Source organism: Notothenia coriiceps, unplaced genomic scaffold, assembly GCF_000735185.1.
Source record: "Notothenia coriiceps isolate Sejong01 unplaced genomic scaffold, NC01 NC01_scaffold00009970, whole genome shotgun sequence".
NCBI classification, from domain to species: domain Eukaryota; kingdom Metazoa; phylum Chordata; class Actinopteri; order Perciformes; family Nototheniidae; genus Notothenia; species Notothenia coriiceps.
In genome coordinates this window covers 330,105-349,488 of record NW_011342671.1, presented here as the reverse complement: position 1 = coordinate 349,488, position 19,384 = coordinate 330,105, and the positions used below count along the sequence as shown (strand labels likewise).

The 19,384-nt window shown below is 40.2% G+C and overlaps 1 protein-coding gene across 1 annotated transcript in view; it reads right to left on the bottom strand.

The window, feature by feature from the left end:
* Positions 1–19,384, bottom strand: part of tafa3a (TAFA chemokine like family member 3a) — a 102,874-nt gene that overhangs the window by 22,379 nt on the left and 61,111 nt on the right. Inside the window, exon 2 of the mRNA XM_010771400.1 lies at positions 18,094–18,197. Within this exon, the coding sequence (XP_010769702.1) occupies positions 18,094–18,196 (103 nt within the window). The 5' untranslated portion in view covers position 18,197. The remainder of the gene's footprint in view (positions 1–18,093; positions 18,198–19,384) is intronic.

The window sequence follows — 19,384 nt, the reverse complement described above, 5'->3', positions numbered from 1 at the left end:
TGTTTTTAAGAAGCCAATAGACATGAAAGCCGAGAGACCAAAATAAATAACAGAAGCTTTTGGCATATGTTTTTCAGCGGCTATGCTGCGCCCTTATGCAATAGTAGAGGACCCCTGCTTTCAGTGATTGTGATTGAAAGTGATTGAAACATTATCTTATTCATTATTTTGTAATATTTTCTAGACATTCTTTTTAGTTTTACAGCTTATTGAACCTTTTTGTTTGACATCAGCCATTATAGATAATAAGGCCATCTGAGTGTGTTGTACTGTTTGTGGTTTGTTTTTAACTGTGTAATACAGTTAATTATTCAAAATGTTAAAGTTCCTTATTTTTAAACTGAAACTTGCACTACTGTTCAAAATAAATAAAANATTGAGAAAAGGCCTGTGCGTCGGCGTTGTTCGACAGCAGTGCGGTATATGTGATGCCTTCTGATATGATTTAGCATGTTTGGCGTGTGTTACTATTAGCATATACCGCACTGCTGTCGAACAACGCCGACGCACAGGCCTTTTCTCAATGTCGAGTGAAGCTGCTGCAGAGCCACTATTTCAAGTATACTACGTCATCGAGTGGCGCCGAATGCTGGGCATTTAAACAGTCCTTCGGCGCCACGTCAGCATACATTTGCTACCAAGCAAACCTCCTCGACATTGAGGGTGTTTCTCAATGTCGAGGACGCTTCTTTGGTAGCACATGTACCTCTGAGTCAGATGCTTCAGAGGTGAGGCAAGAATCCTTCCTAGCCTCGGAAAACGAAGAATTGTGGAACAGGCTAAAAGGTGTGCAGGTGTGCGTCATATGCGAGGCCCCGCCTTAAATGGAGCGCGATTTCCGCCAAAGATTTGGAAATTGGTCCTTGCGCAAAGCATTGTGGGGATTTTAAGACCGTGGAGTCTACACATGTGCAGCCTCAAAATGTTCCGCTATGAAGTAAGCCGGCCTCGGTAGAATTCCAAGTATGCTGGACATTGGAACAGTCCTTCGGCGGCACTCGATGACGTAGTCTGCTTGAAATAGTGGCTCTGGAGCAGCCTTCCTCGACATTGAGAAACTCTGGCCATTTCTCAATGGGGGGGGATGCTGCTGCAGAGCATTCGTCCTGACATTTGGAGAGCAGGTGGACAACACAGATAGCGGGGGGAGGCCGATTGAGATGGAGATGGTGGGGCTGTTTGGGATGCACCGTGGGGATGACAGGGGTCAGCTCGCCCCATCTCCCGGTGGCAGCTAGCGAGATTAGAAAACCATCAAACGTCCTCTGCTATGCGCGTCTGAATGGCAGCTGTATAGATGAGCCATGAGTGCCTGCGTGTGGCCTTGGTTGTATCCTCTGTGTGTGGTGGGGGTGGGGGGGTGTGGAGCTAGCGGAGCAGGGGAGAGTGTATGTGCTCCGAGAATGTCAATAGTTGTATTCACATGCTTAACAGGAAATCAAAGTTCACTCCTGAGCGTGTTCTTGTTATCATGTGGGGAATGTTATGGTGGTGAACAACAGAATATTCATTTTATTCATCTGCAGAGTTTAAAGGGGACTTTTGGGTCTATATGTGCTCAGCTGTTTTATTTTTTGCTTTTTTTTTAAAGTTAATTTCCAATACCAGTTTTTGACAGGCAATTGTTTTTCATGTAATCCTTAATTATGTTATTGTTAATATCCTAAAATTAGTGCATGTAATTGCCAAATTAAGAAGAACATCTGTGCCAATAAACACATTTTTTTTTTTAAACTAACAAACAACTAAAACTTGCTTATCTAATATTATACATCCTGCATTTCTTGTGTGAACTAAATCATTATGCTGTTGTTGTTTTATATAAAACAAAAAAACATGTGTTTAGACAGGATCTCTTAATTAAATTAGATGGTATTTGATAATATACAATACATCCTGGTAAGAATGACAAGTTTAGATAATCGGAGCCTTGTTCATAACCTAAATATTTGACCACAATTTTGGCGCAACTTGTAACAAACCAAGTTTGTACTTCATCTCTGAACTATGCCGACTTTTATTGACATCATAGCAACATATTGACCTATATTGACATACAAAAATGTACAAATTAACTTGTGCAATACATGCAATATTAAAGGTAGAGTATGTAAGTTTGAGAAACCGGCTCGAGATCGCTAGAATTTGAAAATACACGACCGGAGAAAATCTGCCACTTCCTTACAGAGCCCCCCCTCCAACACACACAAACGCGCACATGACCAATGAGGGCACGAGATAAGTTTGTGCACAGATGGAAGGCTGACAGGCAGGTAGGCCATCCAGTTACTTTAGCCGGGCCGGCTAAAATGGTTGGTCATGCTTTTTACAGTATTACGGTTTCCACAGATGACATTTTGTTATGGATTTTTTGTCAAAGCACTTAAGATATTCATTGCTATCGGGATGTTAAGAGCATTCCATGGAATATAACAAAAAGTGTATCTCGAGCCGGTTTCTTAAACTTACATACCCTACCTTTAAGGAAATATTGCAATTTATTTATCATCATCTATGAGAAACTCACTATTAATTAAGCAATCTGATGTGCCTTTGGTAACGATGACATCAGCGTGTTTCAGTAGAAACGTGTAACCGGGGACAGAGATCTCAAGTTAGCTTTGACTTGAAACCTCACGAGCACTACTTTGTCAAGATATTGTTACCAATTTGACTGTGTTGTCACTGACAAATAAACGAATACTGTAACTACAAAATAAAACCCAAGGTTAATTCGCATCTAATATGGGTTTTCAAGCTAACAGCAGGTGGGTTGAAGTAGAATCTTTCTTTGTGTTTTATTGTCGACGATAGGAGGACCCATACTGTGTCAGAATCAGATACGCCAGCAGTCTTCTATCTCCATTTCCTCTCTAACTACAGCTTAAATGTAAACCCATTATCCCTCGCCACATTATGAGTTACCTCTAGCTGTTCTGAAACTCAAAGAAATGAGGATTTTTGGATTCTGATAGAATCGAAAGAAAGCCTGGTGATAACGATTTGAGCTGATAAATGCAATTAGTGGAGAAGTGCTAACAGCATGGTGGTAATTGGGTCTTACAAACTAAAAGCCTGCCCTTACCCAGCAATTAGATCAACCTCCTTTAAAGTTAGTCAATTGTATTGCTGTTAATGGGCTGTGCTTGGTTGAATCTCAACACAGGGAGTTACAGTCCCCTTTAAATTGGCCACATCTCTGTTCCCGTTCAAACTTTAACGTGTGGAAGAATATTTGAAGCGATTAATTTGTTAATGCTGGTGATTCACCGCTCCACCGACTGTGTTATATGAGCGGCTGTTTGATGCATGTTGCTCCATAACGTTAATTTTTATTTATTACAAATATATATCATACATAGGAATAGTGCCATATTATTCCTTCACTCTGGTTGTGTTGCCAATGATAAAAAATTAGTTAAAGGCATTACTTCTTACTTTGATTAAGTCTATTTTAATGTTTGCTATGACAACATATTTCAACGCACGTTTGCCTACAGTAGGACAAAGACCCTAAAACATTAGATTGACATAAATGCTGTAGAGGCAGATTATTAAAACCAATAAGTCACTGCTCACATTATTACTGTGCTTTCTTTACACAACCATAATTGTTGTTTCTTTTATAGAGTTAAATGCCAAGCAATCATCAACATTTCTCTCTATTTAAAATGTGGATTTACAAAGGCAGGGGCTTTTTCTAAACAATGCTTAATGCGTCAGCTAATCACATATCCAATGCACAATATATGTCTCTCATCGTTTGCAGTTTATATTCTCAGGATACCAACCTCAATATGATAAAAATACAGAACTTTGGATCAAAGAATATACATATTTTGGATATGAGCAAGCACCTGGTGTGCATGAGCCTTCACTTTTTGAGTAGGTCAGAAAAGAAAAAGGATGAGTTTGCGCTTCATCTTAAATAGGTCATTGTATTAATATCTTTCTGTACAAAAGGTCATGTTCTCTATTTTATTGAGGATTTTGCTCCTCAAAGTTCTACAATATTGTGTGATGATGACAAAATGGCAAGACAAAACATATGGGAGGATTTATTCTTACGTTGAGGAAAACATGTTTATACAGTAAAAATAGAAATGTAATTAAAGAAAAGTGGATAAATATGTTGAGTACTAACTGTAGGGGTTTAGAAAAAGTATATACCTGCCATAGACAAAGAACAACATTAACATTTAGAGGTTAACACTTAAACCAGGGAGAACGTTATAAAATATGAATAAACGGGAAGGCTGGATAATAATTTAATGTTACTTTGGACTGCTCCCAGCACTAAGCATATTTGAGCTTGCATCCATAAACATTCTCTTAATCCTCTAAATTTTTGCAAATGTAGCGACATGCATCCCAGCATGGAATTGCAGATTACATGTTTGTTTTTTCTGATGTCTACTTTCATGGAATATTTCAAGCTCACACATAGTGAATGAGCCGCTGTAGGCTACAGGAATGGGACATGTTAATGCAGAAGTGGAGTCGTGTTACCCTAAATGCTCTATGATGTTTTGAGTGTTTTGTGGAGTGTTACACACACAGTAAACACCTATAGAGTGTATCATAGCCGTTTAAGTAGCTTCAAAGGAGCATGCAGGATGTCTGAGTCATGATGGAAACAGAAGCAGACAGGTGCAGCAGAACTGAGAGGAGCAGGAGACATGTTAGTGCAGAGCCTGCAGATGGAGGACAAAAAAGAAATGCAGGCGTAGATAAAAACATTTCAACGTATTGAGCTTTTTAGGGAAGGGTTTCATCGACACCGTCAAGTTCGCTAAACATCTGCAGCAACTTATGTAAAGGTGTGACACAGAGCCTCTGAAGTGATTATCAGAGCATGTTGCCTGGTTATTTTAGGGTTCACATATTCACTCTTACCCACAGAGATTGACTCCCAGACAGATCTGAGCAGTCTCTTTCAAACATATTTGATATTTTTACAACCTGATGTCAGGACGGTTCCTGCGGCGTGCAGACATCTAAGAGCATCGTCCACCCACTGAGTTCATAGTGAGTTTAGGCGGAGGAGTCATACATAAATGTTAGAAAGATGTAAGATATGTATGTCCTTATGGTATGTTCCTGGTAAGAAGTTGCAAATAGTTGATTTATTATAAATCAGTCCTGTGTTGACAAGCCTCAATGTAACACATGTGTCCGACTACTTTTTACCTCTACTGGATCTATACAAACTACATTCCCAGGAATCGTTTTTTAAAATCTTTAAAATCAACTTGTCGAATGGTCTCATTTTCAGTACGACCATAATGGCAACCAAAAAGTTATTTCTGTTTGCATTAGATGCGCTACAGATATGATTCAATGCTAACACACATCAAAATAGATGTTTCTCACCAGTCTAAGTTGTGTTGGTTTTGATAATTAGTGTATTGGGTTAATCCAAAGCAGAAATGTAAGGCAGAAACTAGAAACAAACTTTTTTTTGATAAAAGTGATTTGGTCTTCCCACCACGAGGAAATAACTTAACTCTGAGTGTGCAGCAGCTAAAGGAGAACAAAATAGCACTCCATAATTATAACTAAGTGGAGTCTGAACAAACTGAATGATACATAACCATGTTCTTGCATTCAGTGTGACTTGCACCTTCTGAAGTAGGTAGCATTATATTTGGTGACGATTAAATATCTACAAATCCACAAAGAATTCCTAACACCTCTTCTAACTGCAGAATCATGAGGTTTTAAATGTGTCTTAAGCATTAAAGTGACAATTGCATATTGGAACGGCCAATAGCTAATACTTCATACTTATAATACTGCTCATTTGCTTAATAAAAGTCATAACATCCGAAAAAAACATGTTTACAGGGTTTACTGTTACAAATCTACAAAGCACCGTGTTGGGGCGTTGTTGTCTTAATTTTTCTGAGGATGCCCACAATGTCAGACTTTGAAAACTCTTAATTAGATAAACAAATTCCAAGCAAAGTAATATTTGAACAGCTTGCTTTGAGACATGTACGTTAAGATAAATGGAAATGAAGCTTAAGATTGTATTCTTCCCTCTGAGGGCTGGTTGATGTAGCTCTGTTGTCATTAAACCGATGAAGGCTTTCCAACAGCTCGACATCTGTCTCTAAATTGGCATTTAGTATTATTTCAAGATGTCTGAGAACATGCCGGAGAAGTTTAATGTCCTCTCTAAACGCTAATTCCTTGTACTTACCATTACAGATTTGCGGCCTCCAACCGTAAATATAATCCATTTGCCTTAACAACTGTCCCCCGAAACCTCTTTTCTATGCAGTTTGATAATATAAATCCCAACAGACATTTATGAGGGCTCATTTGTAGTCAGGCAATGTTGAAAAGCGAGTCGGAGAGAAACTCGTCAGCTGTTCAGCCTTGGGTAGTTTTCCTTTTTTCCTTTTAAAGTAATGCTACGCTATGGCCTGGTAGTTATTCACTAGAGGCTGGCTACTGACTGAATAAAGTGAAATATAAGCTTCTAAAATGCAGTCCATCAATTGCATGCCTCCATCTTCCTGCTGCGCTCCATGACTTCCTGCCTTCTGGCTCACATCTCCTCAGGAATGAAGTGCATTGCCGAGTGTCCACATCGCACCATAAAAACAGCAGCCGAGGCTGAGCATCAACTTTATGTGAATGGACTGGAGCATAAAATGTAATGGGTGGAACCATTGGAGTTCTCCTCAAATGGCTTTTTTTAAAAGGTTTGTCGACATATTTTCCAGGAAGATGGTCTATTAAAAAAAAGGAACATCTTTATTGAGCTGTCAGTGGGTGGACAGGTCAGATGCCCTTTAATAGTGTCTTCAGGCGCCACGCGATTCAACAGGGATCAGTGCCGATGGCTGCCTCGCCACTAATGAGATATTGTTTTCCAGGGCGACGTTTGATTTAGAGCAGCTAGTTAAATATACCCCTCAGTTAGCAGCATTGCTAATGAAATAACATGACAGCCTAATATAGCGGAGACTCATTTCTGATCCTCAGCTATGTGTAATTTTAGGCAAGCCATCCTTTTTTTCAGACTGTGGATGGGTTCTATACTGTAAACGCAGTCTGTCGTCTGCTCTGTCTAATGATGACGGATCCGTCTGTGCTTCAGATCATTGCTGCTCCGTCATTCTTACAGAAATGTACAGTTTAACGGGGGACCCTCATCCCCTATTGCAGTTCAACCAATGCTTTGTGTTTCATGACACTGTGCCTGTCACTCAGCTGTGAAAGGCATCAGTGGAATCTGCTCAAGATGAAAAACATGGGAATCCAGTTGGGGAGCAGAGACGGCAGCCGTTTAAAGAAAGACATGACATGTGCTTGACAGAAAACCAGCATGTGTGCATGTCAGATGAGAGACCAGAGACTGGAGAAGAGCATCTCTGGCTTCTCTTTTGTCTGCCTCTGTAGAGACCAATATGTTCATGGGGAGACGAGGCATGGAGCATTTTGATTAGAAAATACACTGTCAGGCAGGATATAGAATTATGTTATTATGTTATATAGGGTACTGAAAACAAAGGATATAAAAGAGATACCATTTATGAATTGAAAACTACTAACTTAAAGGGAACATATTTTTCTCATTTTCAGGCCCATACATCTCTTTCGGGTTCCTAATACATTTGCTTTGCCTGTATACATGATCTATATGTCCATGTGTCCAAGACGAGAGAAACAAATTAGACACAAACAAAATCCCACCCATCCACACATACTCATACTGTAGCTGGTTTAGTTGCTCTTGCCCACAATTCCAACTAGACCTCCTGGATTGTGAAAAACGTAAACCAGTGAGGAATTATGCTTCCAACGGAACATGTTTGGCAAAGCAATTTAGTCTAAATGAAATTGCCTTAAAAAAGTTTGCTCATGAGCACCATAGCTTTCTGTCACGGAGAGTTCCCCTCAGCCATGCGCGACCTTTCGCCTCTGCATTTGTTCTGGACAGAGAGAGACAGTTCTGGGAAATATTTGTCTTCAAATCACGTACCTATGACTAATGCATCTCTAAATGTGCCCATGTAAGTTTAATGTTGTGCAATAAAAGTAACATTTCAAAAAGATATGCTCAGTTTACTCTAAAACTAGATGGCCTAGAAAAAGCACAGTTTTTACATTCCTTATAATCAATGTTGTCATATCTTCATATCCTGTTGAAATCAATAAAAGCAAAGAAAATAATTCAATAAATGTAGTCTGACCCCCTTGTGTGCAAGGAAATTCAGCGGAAAAACAATAAAAGAAACCTTTTTCCTTTCCTTTTGATATTATTGCACATGTTAATTTCTGCCAAATAAGATTGATATCAGGGGGATAATTGTTAGGTTTTCCTTTGCAGAACTAGACAATAGTTCATTATTCTCCAAAGTGTCATAACAACAAGAACATTTTAAGTAAGGGAAAAGCAAGACACTTCATCTAGTAGTGGTCCTTAAAATCAAATGGTGATTAAAGCTTGATATTAAGTCAAAGCTGCGATTAGCTGCCTTTGTCCAGGTGTGGAGTTCCATATCTTAATGTAATAGACAGTAATGTGAAACTTAGTGTTTTTTATCCAAGTGCTTTCAGGAGATCATGAGAAAAGATGTAGGAAAAAGCCTCTTATCATACTCTATCTCGCTATGCTTATATGAGATGAGGAAAAATGGACATACTGTGTTCTGCGCTAAAAGTGCCAGAAAATCACATGTGACGAAATAAGAAAAAGACTATAATGGTTCTTTGATGGTGTGTCTGAACATCCCTTATTACATTTTCAGCGAGTGTCTAGAGAATGAGTAACCATGTCAAGACAACACTTTCTCTGCAGACGGCTTTGAGTCTGTGTTTAAGTCTTGTTCTGCCTCTCTGCTGCAGCTGTCCCTGGGTTTAATAACTTCAGTAGCCTTTCACTTATAAGGCTGTATGATTCCTTGAGGGACTCCAATTGATCAGTCAGTGGTGAGCTCTAACATCTTGGCAGCAAGATGAATGGTACTGACATAGACTTCATCTAAACCGCTAAAGCATGCACCCGGGGAGTGTGGGTGCCCACTCATCTGTTTCTATAGTCCTTCTCTAAAGATCCTTCTCAGTGAGCTAAAGATTAAAAAGTAGAAGAAATTGCGCCACCAGAAAATGGACCCGTGAGAATAAAGATCAATGAGCAAGCAATACTCACACTTTATTCAAGTAATTGAAAGTAGCACTATCTCAGTAGCTTCATGTTGCAGTTGACTGACGATCAGCTTGATTTTTTGAAGGATAGAAAAAAACACAGTATATAAAATGCATTGCAACACTCGACAAAAAAACTAATTGGATGAACTCAATTCAATTGTGTGCAGGTTTTCTTCTCCAATAAATAAGTGTTGTCCAAACTCAAACTAAGTACATCAATGCAACACAGTGTAAGTGATTGAGGCCAACTAAATTTTATAAACAGAATATAAATATTGATTGTATATATATTTAGTTTGTATAAAGATGTATAGAAATATTTAAATGAATCAAACATGTTATGGATCGAATCCTGTTGGCGACCTTAACGGTAACTTACAGTGCTTGTCAACCTTGTAATTCTTACTTTGTTTACATGGCTTGGACTTCTTAATGCTCTAAATGTCTTTCCTTTTTGTAAAGCACTTTGAATTTCCTTGGGTTGAGGGGCGCTTTATAAATAAAATTGCCTTGCCTTGAATACTTGACTCTTAATGGTCAATTTGGAAATGTCAGAGGTTATATATAACACACCACTGCTAAGCAAATAATGACCATTTCTAAGGATGATCAAGTAAGAGAAGGAAAGAGGTTAAAAGTTGGACTTCAGAGAAATCAACAGAATAAGGCAGGCAGAAAGTAAAGACAGGAGGTAAATACTAGCCCTGGCTCCATGACCTAACTAAAGCACAACATCTGTTTTGCATTTCATTCCTTAATGACCCATATACTGTAAAGGTTTTCCTAATCTTTTTGTTATGCCTTGTGCTTCTTGTCCTTTAACATTGTTTTTGCAAAAGTCAACATTTGCCATAGTACTAGAATATAGGACTAGAGTTAAATGTTTGACCAATATTCCTAATAGACAGAATTTGAGAATATCACGAGTTGAGAAATACTGACATTTCCCTTTTACACTGCAATCCTGCTTCAGTGTCTCTCTCAGATGTGAGCTTATTTGCATGGTTTACAGCTGGGTGGAAATGAGTCCATCTTTTCTAAATATGGTAATCCCGTTAAATACTGGCAAGAGTCATCTTTGTTTTCCTCACCAGGCAAGAGGAATGAGTTCTATAAACCATTACCTCAGTATGTGTGGTGTGTTTATTGCCACATTAACAGACGTTTTAATGTGGCAGCAAACTATTTGAATTGTTTTACTTGGAACTATTTTTACCCCACTCGCACATTTAATTTAAATTAGTACTTTGGCTGTATGAGACAAGCAGCTGTGGTTATTTAGCATCACAGGTTTAGTTTTTCACCTGGAAAATATGCTGCAGTTAGCTGTGTTCAGAGGTTTTTGGAGTCGTCCAAAATGTGTTATCAAGATCTGGAGCACACGGTACGATTGTATTGGCTAAAACCTTTTTTTATGGCTGCTGCTGTTCCTGCGGCTTGGGCCTGTGGCCAGGATGTGACTCTGTATGCAGAGTTTTGATCTGTCTCTGCATTTTGCCGACTGGAAATGGCCGACCTGGCAGAACGCTACATGAGGCGGGATTGAAACATAACAAAACAAACTGTATATTTAGTTCTCTGTCCTTCGGTGATGAAAGCCGACTGAAGCTGGACTTGTTGCTTCATGCCTCAGTAGATAAAGAAGTGTGTTTACTATCAGGCAGATTCATCTGTTCATGTCAACATGGTGGTCATGAAATCACATTTGTTCTGAAGTTAACATATTCAGGCACTTGATATCTCTTCCAATGATTTGTTATCAAGGGCTTGTTGAATCTGTACACTTGGTGTTTAGGTAAGCAGGTTCTTGATTACTGTGTGTTTTTTAAATGACTGTAAACTGCTGTGTTATTGTCTTAATTATTATAGTTATAAGCTGTCATGTACTTCAGTAATTATGTTCTGCCGTACGATGTCAGCTCCTTGAGTAGGTGTGAAGATGAGTGTACACAGCTGATAACAGTTTACATCCTGCCTGTAATTCGCTGCTTATTGATTTCTCTGCTGTTTGCAACCAAGTCATTAAAAAAGGAATCATATTTTGCCCTTATCAGTGTTTCCCTGATGTTGGTGATTCAGCCTCAGAGTGGTGTAGCTAACCATGAAATAACCTTATCTGAATATGTCCCTGTCTGAGGTTATGTAACAGGGCATTGATATTTAAGACTTTTCCTTTTGTTATGTTGTAGTTTCTTGGTGATTACAAACAGTTACTTATCGCCGTGAATAAATCCAGAATTCTGCTGCAGTGTTATGTTGACATTACCAAGTACACATCATAAAGTAGGTGACTTTCTGTGTTTCTGTTGGCTGCATAATGTGACACTAAAGCCTTAAAGAAAGGTTAGTTTCATCATGTGCTGTAACACTGGTAAAACGACCATATTTTGAATATCACATATTGATAACATGTGAACAATACACATATTATGTTGAATCAGTTCTTAAGTCATTTCAGTTTCTTTACGTTCTTGCTGTATGGGGCTTAACTGGTTAAAACACCTACATACTAGGGGTGTAACGGTATCCGTATTCGTCCCGTACCGTCACGGTACGGACGTCACGGTTCGGTGCATGCAGTCATATGAAAAATACGCCTTTTTTTACGAGTGGGAGAAAAGTCTGTCATTCAGGGCAGTATCCATTACAATATATATAATCCAGGGGGCGGTATTGCGTCTAAAAGCTGTTTGCCAGCCGCCCTTAAACAAGAAAATGAAGAAGAAGAAAACACAACAAAACCCAATCTGGTCTAGCTGCGGTCGCGGACAGTACACAACACTACACGACACTACACGACACGCCCACCTGACACGACACTACGGTGGCTGAGAAGGGTCTAGCTGCGGCCGCGGACAGTGGAGGTTGAACCAAGCCCCCAGGAAGTGCGCCGGAGTCTGATGAGAATATTTGTTGTGGCCAAACGGTGCTACTACACTTCCTTTAGGTTGCTGGGCCCGGAAACACTTTTTCCCATTGACTTACATGCGGAAAGAATGGTCTGTCACTCATTGGATAATTTTTTTTAAACTAAATAAACTACCCAGTATGAACGTTTGTATAGCCCTTATTAAAAACATTCGGTCCTCAAGTTGTAAAATGTACTAATAACGTTATTCTGAGAGTTATTTCCCTCGGCATTATGAACGCGCATCTAACCCATGGGACCGCGCTGCCCGGCACGTTCATGTTACGTGTTCAGTACTACATGAGTTTGTCTTTACCCATGGATGCACAATAACAACGGACCATATCGCCTTACTGCCAGCCCACGGAGCTGTAATAATGGATATATTGCACATGTTTGCTGTAATTCATTATTTGTAAAATATTATACTACATGGGCTGTATGATGTAAATCTCGTCAATTCGCTTTTAACGGTAGTGCCTCTCAGCCACCGTAGTGTCGTGTCAGGTGGGCGTGTCGTGTTGTGTTGTGTACTGTCCGCGGCCGCAGCTAGACCCTTCTCACAAAACCAAGGCCCCAGGAAGTGCGCCGGACTCTGAGGAAAATATTCATTGTGGCCATACGGCGGTACTACACTTCCGTATCAGTCGCTGGGCCCGAAAAGACTTTTTCCCATTGACTAACATTGGGAAAGAGACATCTGTAAATCGTTGGATAATTTTTTTTAAACTACATAAACTACCCAGTAAGAACATTTGTATAGCCCTTATTAAAAACATTTGGTCCTCAAGTTGTAAAATGTGCTAATAACGTTATTCTGAGAGCTATTTTCCTTGGCATTATGAACTCGCAACTAACCCACGGGACCGCGCCGCACGGCAAGTTCATGTTACGTGTTCAGTACTACATGAGTTTTACCTTTACCCATGGATGCACAATAATAACAGATTATATGATTATATGAATACTTTCGTGACGTTTTGCTCGCTCAAAAGTTGGGCCATTTTGTTTTCATGCGCCAATGAGCAGCTCTCATAGGAAAGTACAAGACCCCGCCTCCCACGCTGTATCCAGTTCTTATTATACATCCATGAACAAAACGTACAAAATTAAAGAAGAAGAAACATTAGTATTGCGATTTCAGATAACACACATGAGCTACTGTAGAAGAACCACCTGCTTCTTTTAAATCAGCTGTGTGGGAACAACAGGGTTCCCTGCGGACTACAATAAAGATGGAGTGCGAGTGGAGGATCGGACGAGGACGGTGGCCGTTTCACTGGTTGGCCGTTTCTCAATGTCGAGTAAACCTGCTGCAGAGCCACTATTTCAAGTATACTACGACATCGAGTGGCGCCGAAGAACTGTTTAAATACATGTTAAATGCCCAGCATTCGGCGCCACTTGATGATNTTTTCTGTGTTAGAGTTTTACTCGCTACAGGGTGTGCTTTGAGGATTTGTGACTCTGCAGACCGTTTACATGCATAAAACCTTCCCCTTGTGTGTTATGAAGGTTTTATGCATGTAAACGGTCTGCAGAGTCACAAATCCTCAAAGCACACCCTGTAGCGAGTAAAACTCTAACACAGAAAAGATGCCCCATGTCTATGCTGCCCCAGAACGCCTTGTTGGAGATTTCTCATTTTCCATTGTTTTTTCCTGGGTATAGTGACGTGTGAACACCCAAATCAACAACAAATAACAAATGACCGGATTGGCCCAAATGGACCAATCCGCGGAGCACCTCACACACCAGGATCCTTTGGCTAACTAACAGGGAGTCCCCATTGACTTGCATAGAGCTCCCTGAACGCTGGTAATAGACGAGTTGGGATCGCGGAGAAATGCTCTCCGCAGACCTATTCTCACAGCGTTATAAACCTTTTTCTTACTCAATATCAAGCCACACTTATTGTTTTTATTTCGGCTGTGAGTGTTTGTGTGTGTGCTCAGGATGAGTTTCACTTGTTCTCGCTGTATCGCCGACCCGGAAGCCTGTCCGCTCCTCGCAGCAGATCACAGCAACGAGCCTCGCAACGTCCCGACCAATCAGAGCACACTGGGCTCACAGGGAGGGGGGGGGGGGTGGGGGGCAGGAGCTCCAACAAGCCGTTTAGGACAGAGAGTGAATACACATACTTTACAGACATGCTGTATGAGACACCATGTGATTTTGGAAAATTGCACAATTTAAATCTATTCTAGTAGACCTCAACAATGGAAATATGATCAGTAGAAATGGCCATGACATGGGAACTTTATAACCATGCAGTATTAAGATAAACTTATTTTTGCAGTTATTCTGCAATTTCACATTTAATATTTGCTCCATTGTTCAAAACACAATGACTTAATCTGCCCCAAAGCTATCCAAAGTTTGACTGTTACTATTATTGCTATATTGCTTTGAATAACTAAAATAACCTCATTCTTTTGACACTAAAGAAAGAACTCTGCGGCAGTCTGGTTTTCATCAAGACCCATCAAGCATGAAAGGCTCTCTTCGCAGGCGTCCCCCCTTCAGGCAGCCACAGGGAAACTATTCTAATTGATCTAGTTAGAATATTAAAACGTACAATCTTTTTTAATGTGACTCATCTTAATAAACCTTTTCCAAAATAGTTATTTGACTGGGACAGTGATGAGAGAAAATAATGTTATTGCGTAGGGAAGAAAATGAAAAAGTTGAGGTTGGATTAATGTTGGCTCCAGAGAATCAGTTTGTTCTTAATATGAAACACTGAAAATGATCTTGCATAGAATACAAAAAGCTTTGAAATCAGCTTGAGAATGAGCCATTAGAGTGCATCACACAGTTTTTAAAATGTCTCTAACATAAGCAAATATGGACATATTCCTGAATTCAAATGAGAGCCAGAGCCGTTTTCATCTTATTAATAGGGCAGCACTACCCCTTGTGTGCATGTGAATATAGAACAGGACCTTGATTTAAACCCCAACGTAAACCTTAGCTCCAAAGTCATTTTGTAAAGCTATCCATGACCCGTGTGGCTTAATCCCTAATATTTAAAAAATGCAACAGAGTTTACGACCTGTAAACGGCACAGCTTAAAGCGTTTTGATCTCAAAGAGGGAGCTGCTGCCATGATGCATCACCAAGCCTCGGCGAGGAATGTGTTTTTCGCGCCTGTTTTCCTCTCTACCACATTTCAGTGTTTGCCCTCGCGGACACTGGACAACAAACCACAGAGAGCTTGATTTGGGTTATTTCAAAAGAGACAGAGTGAGCTACTGTTGAGAAAATAAGTATCCTAGTTTCCAAATAGCTGAATAACGAGGCCGCTGTATGACCTGGTCACATCATCAGTCTAAATCCTATCGACAGGAGCGAAACAAATTGCACAGCCGAAGGGTACTTGTTATCATGCTCGCTCCCTTTCCAGACTGCTCTCCTCTCACCCTTCTTCTCCCTCTCCACTCTTTCATGACTAGCTAATGAATGCAGATGGTGCTCTGGGGGATGCAGTGGTCTTATTACAGGGGTTATGTGTGCGCGCACTGAGCTCAGCATGCTCCAGTCAGGCTGTGGTGAAAGGTTCAATTGCTTTGGCAAAGCCCCCACCTCAATAAGCAGTAGGGCTAAAGAGGTTTGTTTACTGGGCCCACCTTGACTTGACCTCCGTAGCCCAGGGACAGGCTGCGTGATTACCTAAGTGTCAGTGCAGCCCGGGGGGAGCGGGGCCGGGCCCCCTCTCACTGCCTCCTAATAAATCACAGGAATAAGCGCACAAACCACAAGAGCGGGACGAATGCAAAACCAAAGAGACAGCAAAGTAAGCCCGGAGATTAAATTGTTTATCCAACACACTACTCCACTTTTAGTATACAATCATCAAGTATATTCAATAAATATTGAAGGAATTGATTAGAGTATCACATGAGAGGGGGAGAAAAACATGTGATTGCCTGTAAATGACCTCAAACCAAACCGTTCACGCTGCTTTAGCACCCTCTTATCTTCTGAGAACGCGTGATTTTGGAGCTGCAGCACAACAACAGGAGCGAAGTTTGATTGATGATTTTGGATGACAAGGCCTGACTCAAAATTCGATTTCCTAATTTCAAAGGTTTTGGAGGCGGTTGGGGTCATCTCTCATATTGTACTTCCGGTGTCTTCACTTTTGCTACTGAGCATGTAACACGCACACACACAGACAACCTCCTGATGTTAACCTTCCAAATCTGCCATTTAAAGGGGCCCTATTATGCTTTTTGGGGGGTTTTCCGTTCCTGACTAAAATCCCAAAGTTCCTCCCACTCTCAGAGCATATTTTCTTGTAGAGTAAAATAGAGTACATTCATTTCTCAAGTGTGTGAAATGTAAGCACGGAGTGTAATCTTTCTACAGTATTTATAGTATGGATTTGTAAGCAAATCAATACAAAATAACAATAACTTATCACTTAAATATATACCCTAACTCATTTATAAAAACCTGCCATTTCCTGAAGTCTCTGCAGGTGAATATGAAATGAAGCTAATACATAGTAAAATTATTCTGCAGCTGGAGAAGTCAAACATTAAGCTGACAGAGAGTTAATTCTACCGTCACAGCTTTTCTTCTTCTGTCTTGGAGTGGATTTGAAATACACCTTGACGAGGCACATGCTATGATGCAACTCACTTCATATATTATGCATTCCTTCCCTGTGCAGCTTACCTTGCCACAGCCCTGGATGCTGATGCCCTATCAAGAGTATTTGGCTGGTCATGTTGTTTTCTGCCAACATGGAGCTGTTCGCCTGCAGCCATTGGTTGCTGTTTATCCTCCAGAGGAATAAGGCTCATTATTTCAATGTGTGGTCACAGTTTCTACCGATACGCCCAGGGATCGGACCATCTCTCCTTTAAGGGAAATCACTTTGAAAGGTCTTGTCCCCTGCCCTCCACACACAAACACACACACAGATGCATGCACACACTTACTGTACTGGTATTTCTTTTTTTTCTCCTTGTGATGCTTGAGATTGCACGACTGCACAAAAACGCAACCATACAGTAAATCTGTGTTTCGCTGCTGAGCAGAGAAACCAAGAAAGCTCGGCTCATTATATCCGTTTCTTTTGAAAGAGTCAGTGAGGTGAACTGCCGACTACATATGCGCCTGACCTGGGCTGTAAAGAATTGTTTACTCAGGTCAGTGAGAGAAATATCACCCACCAGAATCATCCTACGACTGTGTGACGATTAACTGATACACTATGAGCTGTATTATACTTTTTAGGATGCATCTTACGATGTATTAAGTCATACATTTCCATAACTGTGTTCGGTTAGTTGAAAGCAATAATATGAAGTTCATCATAATATTTTTATTTAACCTTAATAGTATTGCTTTCAACTAACTTAATGCAGTTAGGTGAAATCTGTTGCCATAATACATTTAATTCAAGTTAAAGTATTTTCAGTGTACTGTCTTATTGTGAGGATTTATTGTTCAAGTAAAAAAAAAGGCTATAAAAAACATAATTCTATTTTTAGGAGCTCTTTCCCAGATTGTTTTAATAAATCCCTCTGTGAAAGCAGTAAATAGAAAGAGGAAATTTGCTTCAATGGGTACAAGACTGAGAGGTTTTAAATCCCTTGAAAAATGAATGCATACATAAATGTAGGTATGCAGGGACAATCAATGAGTAATGCTCTGTCTTCCCTCAACAATTTAAAGTCATTAAAGTCTATTCAGGAAGACACTAACAGGATAATGCCAGTGTATAATTCTATCATGTATTTGTTGTTCTTCCTGCTGGTGTATTTGCCACAGTTGGATGCTCCTGCTTCCCTGGAAGTCAAAAGCTGCCATTGTTTTTGCTAAATACATGCTTATTCCTTTTAGACTTTTCATAGGCAATGACTGTAAATGGGGACAATAAGAGTGAATACAATTACAGCAGTACTTGTCTTTAATCCTATGCTTCCCCAGTCAAGCTGTTAGTAGCAGACTTTGGTTGTTATGGGCGACATGGAAAACAACAAAGACGAACACATGCAGTTTTGTACCTATGTGGCTTCTGTGTGACGATGCCAGTCCCCACAGAGACACCATACAGACGGTCAGCAGCAGGGCCCTTCTGCACACGCTCTGTAGGTCCCTCTCCCGCATTCTGGAAAACAAAAAGAAGACAAATATAATCAGCGGTGAGCCATATCTGCATCACACACACACATACTCAGATGTTGCACTTGGGTTCATGCCAGCAGACTCCCAGAGCTTCAGCTTGGCAGTCCGAGGTGGTCAATTATGATAACTCCTGAAATCACAAAGCTTCAATCTACAGAGCTCTACCTCCACGCCTTTTCTGTGTCGAGGTTAACCTCCTGAGGGCCACACACAACAAGGTTGTGAAGCAGAAATGTGCAACATCATGCCAGAAAGTAATAAATAACAACACAGCGACAGCCTTCTATTGATATTGTATACAAATTGAGAAATATCTCTTATAAATGGAAAATGGGAATGAAATCCTCTTTAATTGTCACAAACATTAAAGAACTCAATGCTGTAAGTGCCACACATGAAATTTCATTCACCTACAAACCTACTGTACAACCTGGATGAAACCACATAAAACAATCTTTAAAAATGAATCTTGTTGAAGTATAAATCATTTATCACCCCAAATATTTGGTCAGTGTTGCTGACAAAACAGAGTGATAAGGTACATTGCCTTATAGCCCAATGAAATGTGTTTTAATTGTAACTACAATAATGACACTACTGAAAAATACTGTGAAATGTAAAACTAGACAGTTTTAATTGAGTTTAAAAGGGCCCATGTCATGCTTTTCCAGTTGTTACCCGTCCCCTTGCGTGTTATGAAGGTTTTTATGCATGTAAACGGTGTGCAGAGTCAAAACCCTCAAAGTACACCCTGTAGCGAGTAAAACTCTAACACAGAAAATACCTCCCCAAAACGCGTCGTTGGAGATTCGTCACTGATACGTCATTGTCCAATGTTTCATCCAGGTACGTCATGCGGTACCCGGACCCAAATGGACGTATCCGTTACGTTAAGCCCCCGCTGATTGGTCCAAATTGGCCAATCCACGGACTTCCTCGCACACGCGCACACACACGGGCACACACACACACACTGCAGGCAGCTCTGCTGATTTCTCCTCCCTGTGCAGGCTGATAACTATGGGCTCAGAACAGTCTCATAATACACACATGCACACAGAAGGATTCAAACTTGTATTTCATGATCCGCAAAAGGATTCACACTTGTATTTCCGGATCCAAACTTGTGTTTTTCAATGCAGACACAAATGCGTTCCGTTTCATATACAT